The 13,398-nt window shown below is 43.1% G+C and overlaps 1 protein-coding gene across 1 annotated transcript in view; it reads left to right on the plus strand.

The window, feature by feature from the left end:
- The window catches only part of LOC126480895 (glutamate receptor 1-like), a 1,132,174-nt gene that overhangs the window by 1,004,986 nt on the left and 113,790 nt on the right, over window positions 1-13,398 (plus strand). The window contains exon 12 of the mRNA XM_050104292.1: window positions 4,989-5,083. Within this exon, the coding sequence (XP_049960249.1) occupies window positions 4,989-5,083 (95 nt within the window). The remainder of the gene's footprint in view (window positions 1-4,988; window positions 5,084-13,398) is intronic.

Consider the following 13,398-nt stretch of genomic DNA (forward strand, 5'->3'; position numbering starts at 1 on the left):
CCGCGTTGACAACTGGCGACACTCTGCGTGCATCCCGACCGCTCCACGCGGTCAGCGCACTGGTTCCCGACTGACGTCTCCTTGTCCGGACGGGGCAGGTAACTGCCTACTGATATTTCGTGTCGCCCCAGGTCATCTCGGAGCGGCGCTAAGCTCGCCACAAACGCGGCGGACTGCGTTCTCTAGCCATAACTAGCGCGAGAGCAGCGATGTCGTGGCCGACTGCACGGGGTAGAAAGAACGGTCTGCCACTAAATCATGACACAAACTGCCGTAAGCGTTTATTATTATTCAACGACTGTGTGAAACGGAGTACATTGACCGATGTTCCAACTGTTGGCCGATAATATTTGATTTTTGAGTGATTCTGCTGCTTAAGTCGTGAATATTGTGTCTGTGTATGTTATTTAGTAGCAAGTACAGTATTCTATCCTGTGGATAATCGTCAAATAGACTGGGGGCCTTTATGCAAGAGTCAACAGCAGGATTCTGACAACTTGCTTATTTGTACGACCGCAAGGTCAAGTGAAGCACCGGAACAATTTTTCCTTCACTCTCTTCCATTAGAGTCTAGTGAGCGGAACGGGTACCTCTCGGTATATGCTCGAATTCTCTTAATGATGGTCTATATAGCGAGAACTTGGGGAAAGCAACATAGTTTTCACTAGTAATGGAACTTCAGCTCTTGTAATGTTTAAATACTCTCAACGGTGATTCTTGTCCTACATGAAGCACCTTCCAATGATTCCCCTGCATTGTTATTATTATTATAACGTGAATATGGACACATCTGGACAAACAGTATTCAATAACTGCCGAGCTAGATGTTCGTAAGCACTGTTTTTTGGACGTGTTCCATTTCCCCTGGGTTTTTTTGGAAAGTACCAGCCTGGAATCTGGTTTTCACACGACCAACTTTGCTGCACCTAACTTTTTTCAGACACATACTTTGAGTTTTGTAACTGTCCATACAATGACCACAAAATGTGAAGTAAAAGTACACACATGTTCTGAAAAACGGAACACCTTGAACGACTAGAGATAGGACCTTCAATTCATAGAACATGTAAATTAGTATGTTCAGCAGAAATAATTAGTATTTCAACGCAGAAATAATTAGTATTTGAACCATGTCGACCCGCAGTTCAAGGTCAACATCGATATCGCAGCGCAACGACACCTACCGGTAAAATGTGCCTGCGGCTATCGTTGTCGCTATAGACCGAAGGTGATCGATCACTATGACTTGAGCAGACGTGCAGGATGCCTCGCAGAGGTGTGCGCGAACCGTACCGTCAAACCAGTGAGTATGAAAGAGGGAGCATTATTGGCACGAGAAAATGTGACGCATCCGTCCGGGAAATTGCTGCTCGTGTTCGACGATGTGGAACACGAAAAGATGGGTCAGGTTACACCATCCACACCACCCTATGAGCTGATCATCACCTCATCCAAATGGCATTGCAGGATAGATCTGAGTCCTCATCGGCTCTCGCGCAACATTGGAACAGTTTAACACATCGCACACTATCAGGAGCGACAGTCCGTCGCCGTTTACTACGGCATGGGTTACGTGCTCGTCGACCATTCTCCGCCTACCTTTGACGAAAGTAAAAAAAAAAAAAAACATGCTAGACGTCAGTGGTGCATGGAGCGTCGTCGATGGGAACAGGAATGGCATCAGATAGTGTCTTCGGGCGAATCCAGGCTCTCCCTGTTTGAAAATGATGGCCGTATTTTCGTTCTCCGCAGACAGGGGGAGCGCCTCACAGTGCCTGCATTCACACAAGACATAGAGCGCCAACTCAAGGCCTTATGGTGTGGTGTACTTTAGGCTACAGCCACAAATCAGTGTTGGTACATGTCCAGGGCACAGAGACCACTGCGACCTACTTTACTGACATCCTGCGACCCACAGCCATATCGTTCCTACACAACACCCTAGACGCCATTTTTTAACATGACAATATTGTCCACATTTTTCTGCGCGAAAACGTGGTTTCATGGTTTCACAAGATGTCAGCCTTTTGGTCTAGCCGCCAGATGACCAGACTTGTCGCCAATCGAAAATGTGTGGGATATGGTGAAACGTCAGGTGCAGTACTGTGACTCAATGCCAAACACTACAAGTTATCAAGGCCCATGGTAGACCCAGTGCCTCCTAGATAACAGTGCACTTGTTGAATCGAAGTGACTGAAGTGGTAATCATTTCTGCTGTCCAAACTAATGTACATATCCTGTGAATACGAACGTCCTATCTCTAGTCGTTCAAGGTGTTCTGCTTTTTTTCTGAATATGAGAGTATGTTGTATCCTTTCGCCCATTATGTACATTGTGTTACTTTCAATCATGTTAGGAGTAAGCTGCCAGTTACTGCAACAATTAGCGATAATTCACTAAGTATCGCGAATTTTAGGAAACAGTCCTACGGACTTGACCTCTCTAGAAACAACTACGTAGTGTTCGAAGCGTCCCAGAGAGGAAATCAGATACTCTGCCAGTCCTTTTATCCACAGTAACATATGCCATCGTGGTACGGAGGACTAGAATGTTGTCAGAATTTAATATGAGACACATAATCTAACTTGGAAAGCAAATTTTTTCAACGGAAAGTTTCGAATTTTCATGTTCCTTACAGCAATAAAAAACGTGAAGTAACTGCCTTTAATATAAACGATTTACAACATGTCTACTCCTATAGTCGAACTGATACGCCCTTGCGCATAGTAGAGAAGACATCACAGCTTTACAGAGATGTTATGAAATGTTTGTAGAGTGAACGCAGTAACCTTAGCTTTCCACCTGCGTATTGGACATATTGACTTTTCCATTTCAAGTTTAAGTGAACAGTCAGTCAACTCTACTGAAATGGTTGTGTATCTACTTCATGGATAGAGATTGTGATATTTATAAGCAAAAAGAAGTAATAGGGCGGGTTCCAGGTTGTGTTGGGCTAAGTACTTACACAAAGACAGCTAACGTACGAGTTACTAACACTATTCCGAAGACTGAGCCAATGGTACTAAAAAGCATCCGTCAAGAAAGACTCTGGAAACATTCAACTTAAAAGAAACCGCCCTTTTCCGCGTAGATGTGAAGTCTTTCATCAGCACTCAGTCAAACACCAACTGCACCAGTACGATAAAATGACACATGTGTAGCAAGTAAACCACTATTACTCAAAAGAACAGCAATGTTCTGCTCTTCCTATTTTGTATCTCGGTTTTGTTGACCGAATGAGTTCTGAAGCGTTGTTTGGTCCGTCCTTGCTTTCCTGCTTACGTAGCTGTACATTTTCTAGATGAAGTATTTTAGAAGAGACGGTGTCCTCAAAAGTAGCAATATTGTGAAATCCCACTTCGTTGGAAGATATCACACTTGATCTTATTGGACGTATGTGATTACATCATGATGGAGCCCCAACTCGTCCCACCTGACTTTAGTTACCTTGCTCATAAAGATCTGTGTCAGACGATATCTGAAAGATTTTTGTTCTTCGTTGTCACAACAATCCTCTACATCCACAGCTTGATTAGAGCAGGAGTGCTGTCCAAGAATGGGACAGTATTTTGCAGAAAAGTTTCCACCAACTCAAGAACAGCATGCCAATGAAAATCGAGGTATATTACAATGCATGGGAAGGATGGTACAGAATGTTAACGAGTAGGAAATTTACCCCGCGCCACTTAACGAGTAGCAGAGTTTGATTCTACAGACATGTAAAGATGTGTACTTTACTATAGAGTTTTATGTCGAGTATTTCTTTATTTTAATTTTACAGTAAAATTATTTGTTTAATTTCAGAAGGCTTATTATTTCATTCCGGATAACGGCCTTGCCGCAGTCGATACACCGGTTCCCGTAAGGTCACCGAAATTAAGCGCTGTCGGGCGTGGCCGGCGTTTGGATGGGTGACCATCCGGGCCGCCATGCGCTGTTGCCATTTTTTGGGGTCCACTCAGCCGCGTGTTGCCAATTGAGGAGCTACTCGACCGAATAGTAGCGGCTCCGCTCAAAGAAAACCATCATAACGACTCGGAGAGTGGTGTGCTGACCACACGCCCCTCCTATCCGCATCCTCAGCTGAGGATGATACGGCGGTCGGATGGTCCAGATGGGCCACTTGTGGCCTGAAGATGGAGTGCTATTATTTCATTCCCACCTCCCCTTGAATCTAGGTCCATGTATCTTCACAGATATGCAGGCGGTGCTAAAGTTTCTTTGAGTAGTTTATTTACTTGACGTTCGTGCTTTCTGCTGTCTTCTATGTAGAAAACATTGTACCTTTCTTCTCACTGAATTTCAGCAGAAATATTATATTTAAAATCATTTTACTTCCTATGACATCAACACCAAAAGGAGTACTACACATTCACCTACGTTACACAGCCGGCCTCAGTGGCCAAGCGGTTCTAGGCGCTGCAGTCTGAAACCGCGCGACCGCTACGGTCGCAGGTTCGAATCCTGCCTCGGGCATGGATGTGCGTGATGTCCTTAAGTTACTTAGGTTTAAGTAGTTCTAAGTTCTAAGGGACTGATGACCTCAGAAGTCCCATAGTGGTCAGAGTCATTTGAACAATTTTTTTTATGTTACACAGATCGAAAAATTGAATTGTAGATGAAGAATAAGACGGGATAAGGGATTATGATGTACATAATAGCGACAATGGAAAGTACGGAGGGTGTGGAATAAAATAAAGAGCCAGATTGTAAGACATTTACACTGAACCTTTCTGGTATTACAAAAATCAGCGTTGTCATGAGACTATTAAAATCACAGAGTCCCGAGTGTCTTGCCTAGAATTAACGAGTCGCTGATGACGATCTTATCGGTGCAATTCCGGAGTTTGAAAGCTTTGAGCGTGCGCTCCATGTCCCGTGTTGTCGGGTAGTAATGACTTCTCCACGGCGATTATGAAGGCACTTGGGTCTCGGCTTTGTAGACGTTCTCGTTAGCCAGAAATAAAGCTTGTGTCGCCTGTTTCAGACGAGCTGCGCATCGTGAAGGACGGCCAGTACGGCGCCGAGAACCCTGAAGTGGAGGGCGGATGGGACGGCATGGTGGGAGAGCTCGTCCGGAAGGTAAGGCAGTCGCCCAACCACCGACACTGATCGCTCCGACGTAGATTGTGTTCCGTGCACTTCTTACTATTCTTGTCTGCACTACCGTCTTCTGTTCAAGCTTATACAGAGCTGGACATTAAAGTTGCTGTAACATGAAGGCGACGCACAACAAACACTGAATTTTCATGAAGTGTTGCTACAAGAATGGATATGAAAACTCGTCATCCCCGATTTCGTCGATATTTATGGTATATTGAGGGTTTGGCCAGAAATAAAAGTGACAGAAGTGGTAGCGCCAAACGTTTAGGAAAAAATTAGCATGTATGATGCATGTGGGGGGAGCCACGGACAGTTTACGTTAGCGAAGATGGCAGGCAGCGATTGGCGCAGCGGAAAGAGGACAGAACAGTAGTTCGCGAGTCCCTGGATCGCCACCTTCTGCGAAACGATTTTAATTTTGACGTTACTTACAGTGCAAACAAATCGAAACACTGCTCAAAATATTATGTTCATTAATTTTTACATAAAAGATATGAAAAGCAAAGTTAAAGCAAAATTCTGGGAGGTTGTAGGGGACATCGAAACAAATATTTTCCCCTAATGTCATTTTTTCCTATGAGGATTACTTAAACTGCTGGAGGCTATATTACGCTCTTCACCTGTTAGAGGTCGTGTTACGGTCTCAGTTGTTAGAGGGCGTATTACGCTCTTCAGTTGTAGGCAACTGCTGTCCACCAGTGTAGTAATGCATTGTCTCTGTTTACTAGTGCAGCGATAGAGCTGGAGTGAGTACATGGTTGGTGCGTACTGCGTATCGCACCACAACGGACGAGCTGCACAGCGGGTTTATCAACAACAATATCCTAATCGCCGTATCCCGCACCTTTGCTGCTGTGTACCAACGTCTGGATGAGAACGGGTCATTTAGCAGATTACCTGGACAGGGACGCCCTCGCACGGTAAGAACGCTGCGATTTGAGGAAGCTGTCTTGCAGCATGTGGAGCGGGATCCTTCAATCAGCACTAGTGCAATTGCACGTAACATGGGGACGAATCAGACAAATGTAAGAACAGTCCTTCGAGAGCACTTGTTACGTCCATTTCACTTACAGCGTGTTCACAACCTGGAACCAGTTGATTATCCACACAGAGCACAGTTTTGGCAGTGGTACCTGGAACTGTGTTAAATGCATCCTACATTTCCATCCTCTGTGTTTTTACCGATGAAGTCTTCAACATGCACAATTCGCATGTTTGGAGTGAGGATACCCCACATGCCACACTTACTAGCGCTCATCAAGTGCGGTTCTTCGTTAATGTGTGCGTCGGTGTTGTTCAAAATGGTCCAAATGGCTCTGAGCACTATGGGACTTAACATCTGTGGTCATCAGTCCCCTAGAACTTAGAACTACTTAAACCTAACTAACCTAAGGACATCACACACATCCATGCCCGAGGCAGGATTCGAACCTGCGACCGTAGCAGCCGCGCGGTTCCGGACTGCGTGCCTAGAACCGCTAGACCACCGCGGCCGGCTCGGTGTTGTTGGGGACTGTTTAACTGGGCCGTGTCTGCTACCTAGGCCATTAAATGGTGAGCACTATTACAATTTTCTCGCCAGGGTATTGCCAGAATTGGTGGAAGACGTCCCGCTCCCTACAAAACAAAGCATGTGGTTCCAACATGACGGAGTGCCGGCACATTTCAGTCGTCGCGTGCGTCGATTCCTGGACTGACGGTTCACATAGACGTGTACTGGCAGAGGTGGTACTGTGCCATGGCCTGCTCGATCCCCAAATATGTCCCCTCTGGACTTTTTTGTGTGGGTAGAGATGCGCTACCTTGTTTACGCAACTCTTGTTGCATCAGAAGAGGATCTGGTTGCCCGGATAGTAGCAGCAGTAGGAACAATTCAGAATACTCCTGGGGTTTTTGCCCGTGTCAGACAGAACATGATCCGACGGTGTAACCTTTGTTTATGTGTCAATGGAGGAATTTTTGAAAATCTACTATAATTGAAATTAAGCTGTGTTAATGTGTTGTCTCTTCGTCATAAAAAATGCAAAGGTGTTTGGTTTAATTAATTTGCCGCCAGAAAAATCTTCCTCTACCGGTTTAAATACTCCTCACAGGAAAAAATGACATTGGGGAAAAATATTTGTTTTGATGTCCCCTACAATCTCCCAGAGTTTGTCGGTTTAAATACTTTTCACCCTGTATAACACGTTGCATTGTCCTCCTAGTAGTTGCCATCGGGCCAAGAAAAAACCAGCTGCCTGTAGGAACGGACGTGATCCCCAAGGATAGATGCATACTTGTGTTGATCCATTGCGCTTACCAGAATGACGAGATAATCCAGGGAAAGCCACGGAACCCTTCCCCGGACCATAACGCTTCGTCCTCCAGCACGGACCCTAGTTTTCAGACGTCTCAAGGCGTACACGTCAACGGCCATTTGTCCGATGGAGCATAAAACGTGAATCATCTGAAAAGGCCACCTGTCACCACTCACTGGACGTACAGCTGCAGTATTGGCGTGCAAATTCCTACCTTCGTTGCCGATGAACAGAAGTCACCATGCCCACGACGCGGGCGTCTGCTTCGGAGGCAACGGTCGCTGAGGAGACACTGGTCGTAGCCCCTTGATTAATGTGGGCGGTCAGTAGCTCAAACATTGCGCGTCCATTCGCCCGCACACATCTCCGCAGCAGTCGTTCACTTCTGTCTTCTGGGGCCCGTGGTGCACGATGATTGCCTTGGCGCCGGGTTTGGCTACTGCCGTTTTGCCATGCACGGTATAGTTTAACCACGACGGCAGTCGAACAGTTCATAAACTAAGCCGTTTCGGAAATGCTTCCATCCTTAGCCTGAAAGCTAATGAGCACGTCCTCTCGGTAGTCTGGTAAATCGTTCCGTTTCCGTATCGACTGCACTGCTTTTCTCGTCCCTCCGACACGATTATTGTACGTCCGCTGGTAGTACTACCACCGGCAGCGTGCGGGTGTTGGTTGCACGTTGACGTCGAAGCGTTGGTCACTTAATGTGACTGAACCTTGTATATATTTATGAAGCAAACACAGAAATAAATGGAAGATTCAAGAGCGGAATAAAAACTCAGAGTGAAAGGATATCAGTGATAATATTCGCTAACATCATTGCTTTCATAAGTAAGGTGAAGAACAATTACCAGATCTGCTGAAGGAAATGAACCATCTAATGTGTATAGAATGTGGACTGAGAGTAAACTGGAGAAAGACGAAAGTGATGAGATTAGCAGAGATGAGATTAGCAATAAAATTAACATGAAAGTTGAGGACCACAAAGTAGACGAAGGTATGGAATTCTACTGCCTTGGAACCAAAGTAACTGACAAGGGACGAAGCGAAAAGTGTACGAGAAGTAAAGCAGCACGAGCAAAGGGGACATATCTCGGAAAAGAAGACTTCTAGTATCAAACATCGGCACTTGCGGAAAATATTCTTGACAATGTACGTTTGTACCACAGAATTCTACGGTACTGAACGTGGACGGTGGGAAAACGGAAATGCAAGAGAACTGAGGTATTCGAGTTGTGGTACTGTGGCAGGATGTTGAAAATTAAGTGGATGGATTAAGAAAGAATGAGGAGGTTCTCCAAGGAATCGGCGAAGAAAGGAACATGTGGAAAACCCCTACAAGAGGAAGGGACGGGAAGATAGGACATGTGTTAGCAAGTCAGAGAATAACTTCCAAACTACGGAGGGCAAAAACTGAATTGGAAGACAGAGATTTTAATACATCCAACTAATCACTTATGACGTAGCATGGAAGATCTATTCTGAGATGAAGAGATTGATACAGGGCTGAAAATTTTTGTACTTCATCAAAAGAGATAGTTACTACTTAACAGGAACTACTGTGAAAAGCTAAAGCACGGCAGCACCGTACGTCCGTTCTTCATGTCCGCCCGAGTTCACTGAGGTACAGTTCGTAACGGCAACGGTTATGCTTCTGTTGTCAAAGTTTTTTTCCAATACGTGTTCAGTAACTTCTATTTTAAAGTTTGTACATAATTGTGCCGATATTTACAACTACTAGTGCTAACACTGTGCCTTCATTTTGAACATTTGGAGGACCGGATAGCCATCGTCGAATGACTAAACGTGGAATAAAATGTTGTTTGGCATCGGCCGGCAGAAAGAAATCACAAGTAGAATTATCGGCATCTATTTTTCACTAAATTTTTTGTATTGTTACCAGTCATATCACTTATTTATTTATTTAATACATTGTTATAATATTAGAGCACGTTTGTCTCATCATTAGGTTTATTTATTCATACATACCATCCATACAACAACAAAATTATTAACATAATCTAAGATTAAGTACTTCATAACTTACAAACTGTAACCAATGTAAGGATTGTAGTGGGGGAAGGGGGGGGGGGGGGGGGGGAGCGAGCGCTGAGACCGGGGATTGTGATAGGACAGGAAGGCGATAACGTACAATCATTTGTTTTGTTGTTTGTGGAACTGCCTGTGTTGAACACAGGACGACTTTTGAACTCAGTTGGTAAGCTGCACTGAATATTTAGCGTTATCTCTGCGTAACATTTCCGCATTCAGATTTAATTTGTCATGTATTACAGAATTGTATTGTAACATTATAAGCACTGAACATTGGGCAGTAATTGGGTTGCTGCATTACTTTCTGATATTCATTGCCTGACTCGGTTTGTAAGCTGTACATAGACAGTCACAATATTACTCAAACATGGTGGAAATGTAGTTTACATCAGGATATGGATTATGGAATCGGTCATTGTCGATTTTTGCGGTGATGAAAGGTAAACAGCTATATGTTTACTACTGATGAGAAAAACGTTTTCATTAGTCAGTGCCTTACAGTAACTTGTAAAGTTTGAGATTTAGTCAATACTTGGTGTTATACCTAAATTTAACTTCGTCCACACACATGCATTTAGTAGAATGATACACTGTGCAAACGTGTCTCTATAATGTGGAAGAACCTGTATGGCGAGAAGTGTCTTATTTTACAGCAGAAGCATTTCTTCAGGTACATCCTCACAAGTCAAATAGAGTGTCACTTAATTCTTGGTAGTGGCTCACCTGCACAAAGACAAAGTAGGGACATTTCTCGCGTTTGTCGACCACTGCACAGTTTGAAAATGACAAGAGGAAGAACATTGCGTACCACTATCAAATTTACTCAGAGATATCAGGACGATGAGTTGTACGTATTGAAAAGAGAATATGGTGACTATTTTTTAAAATTAGACTCCTGATGGCAAAACGTCAGCTTTCGTTTCAAGAAAATTTTATTTTCAGTCACAATCGCAAATAACTTCGACAAGTACGATCAATTTCGATGATTTTTTTCCCTCAAATAATAGCCGGCCTGACTGTTGCTCTTTACCGGTCAAAAGACTTCGTCATCTGTAGTTTGACAAAGCTGAACATACCACTGCTGTTTAGCTTCTAAGCCTGTTATGATGATGATTCTTCCAACACGGCAAGCCTTTAACGCAACGTCATTCGGCGTTTTCGACCGTATTCAGTTTCTCCACAGAGTCTTATGCCATATTTAGTTGGTCCACCTCTTCAGGCTTAGCCAAAGTATATTACAGTGGCAGCGGTGTTTGACCTGCCTGTTATGCGACATTTTGTACTCATTTTGAGTGATCTGCATCACGCAGTTGTTCTAAATGAGGTTGGCCTATGCCCTTCTAGCGATATTTCAAGATTTTAGGAGATCTGTGTTAATGGCTGTCTCTTCGGTACGAATTTCGCCTCCTCTCGTTTCACTTCTAATAAATAAAAATAAAACAATTTTCTGAATCAGTACAAAAATCTACGATTTAGCAGCCTACATATCTTGTATCGTTATTGTTTTGTAATATTTCAGCATTGTCCCCTAGATTTTAAAATCGTACTTCTACCTCATATTGAGTTAAACGACTCGATATTAAGTCTAATGTCGAATTATAAAAATGTAAAAGAGTTCATCTTCAAGAAAAGTAAGGTCGTGAAATACGTTAGCGGGTTAGAGGATTTGTTATTAACAATAACCTTGTTTAAGGTTTGCGATGAGCTCTATTACGCGCTGAAAATCATCTTGCTGGCAGGAAAACACGCCTTCGCAAGTCTAGAACAGTGTTCTGAGCAATGACCTTGCGCATATCACCTATAGAACTGATTTCGTATATTTATAGTATCGAACCGCCATCCATAATACAATGAGAGATTCTGTTTAACGGCTTGTAACGCTAACATCACTTTCGACTACTTAACAAATTCAGTTTTGAGTAATAGTTACAAACCTTAGATGTTGTATTTTAGTTTAGTTCCTTTTATCACAATATATTTAATTCGAAAGTCTGCAGCTGTGTCATTAATGATTTAAATAATAAAACACAGCATTATTTCGTGTATACCACGACATATTTCAGAAATTTATTCCCATTTCCAATTGCTACTATTTACATTAGTATCGTATGTGGTGTCTCCATGTGTGTGTTGTTCTGCTTTTATTATCCTGCGGTAGTCTTTCTACTGTTTTCAGGGATTACGCCTCATTCGCTGAGCAAAAATTCACCTCGTGTAAACCATTACTCGCCCTGTTTCCATGCGTAAAAAAATACATTTGTACCATGTTATTATTTTACGAAAGGAAACAGTGTGAATGGTGGTTTACTTGTGCGTGAATATCTGTGCAGTGAATCAGACATAATGCCTTCAAAACTATAAATCGACGACTGCAGGAAGAGATGTAGAAAAAAAAATTACGCCGACACCCACACACACATACATACACACACACAAACACACACACACACACACACACACACACACACACACACACACACATAGATGTCACATACAATAGTAATTTAAATAGTGGCACATCAAAATGGGAATTAATTCCTGACGCGCGTCGTGCTATTCATGAAAAAATTATCTGGTACTGTGTTTTATTATTTACATCATGTTACCTATTCATTGTCCAAAGGCGAAGAAGTATCTTTTACTCTTGTTTTGGGTGATGATTCCGTCTGCAAAATTACTGAAAGCATTTCGATGTATCTTAACTATATATGATGAACAGAGGACCGAAGATCACACAGCAACTTGGGAGCAGTCATAGAGGTTTGTCTGTATATTTGTAGATGTTTGAGGTTGTCGCTGAAACTAGTAGATAGCCACAAGCGCCGGATGACAAAGTATTTAACAACTTTCAGTACATCATTGGCCGAATGAGGGGATTATCCTTCTGCACTGTATGCTCATACTCTTTGGTGAAATTTTAATCTTGGGCATGGTGGAACCATCAAATTAGTTATCAAAAGCGGTGGCAGTTCAGCCAATAAAGTGTTTTTGTATCAGGGAAGTACTGTAAAATTGAGTCTCAGCACGGCAAGGGATCCAGCTCAACTGAAATACCACCCGTGACAATAAACCTTTCAGCTTGCTTCCGCCTTACGACATAAGAATCCTGGAACCGTATCCACAATATGTAAACCTCAGAACTGCAAACAGCGGTACGTCTGCCAACTTCCAGCTGATTCTGGCAATGCGCCAGCATCGCGGCAACTTGTGTCCGTACGGTGAAAACTTGTATACTCAGAAGAGTTTTCTTATTTGTTCAACAATATGTTTCTGCCCTGGGAAGAGAACCTTTGATAGCGCTGTGTCCCATGGCTTGCCTATCCTACACAGTAAGTACACCTTCTCTAGTGAGAAATTAAATTAAGATATCATGTTTTTCCTCACTCGTCCTTCCACTACTATGCATGATGTCAGTGCGTTGATTGACGGTTCCATCGGTTCTTGGTACAAATTTTATACATTATCACTCAAACGCAGTATTTATTATTTGTGACACTAACTGGTTCTTGGCTATTGCGTCATCATCAGGAACAAAAATGAGTACATGGTCCACTGAAATTTTGTTGTAGCAAAGATTTTAAAGTAGTGCATGTACAGAGTATCTCCATTCATCTCTGGAAATTAAGAGACTCTGTACGTGCACTACTTTAAAATCTTTGATCCAACAATATTTCATTGCCGCGCATTCTTATCTTTGTACCTGATGATGACGTAACAGACGAAAACCGGTTACTGTGACAGATAACAAATACTGTAGAGTATTGCACCAGTGTTCTGTGTGTTTCATTCTTAATGTATGTAGTCTGTCTGGATCCCGCTACGGTCGCAGGTTCGAATCCTGCCTCGGGCGTGGATGTGTGTGATGTCCTTAGGTTAGTTCGGTTTAATTAGTTCTAAGTTCTAGGCGACTGATGACCTCAGAAGTTAAGTCGCATAGTGCTCAGA

Source organism: Schistocerca serialis, chromosome 5 (genome assembly GCF_023864345.2).
Source record: "Schistocerca serialis cubense isolate TAMUIC-IGC-003099 chromosome 5, iqSchSeri2.2, whole genome shotgun sequence".
In the NCBI taxonomy this organism is placed as follows: domain Eukaryota; kingdom Metazoa; phylum Arthropoda; class Insecta; order Orthoptera; family Acrididae; genus Schistocerca; species Schistocerca serialis.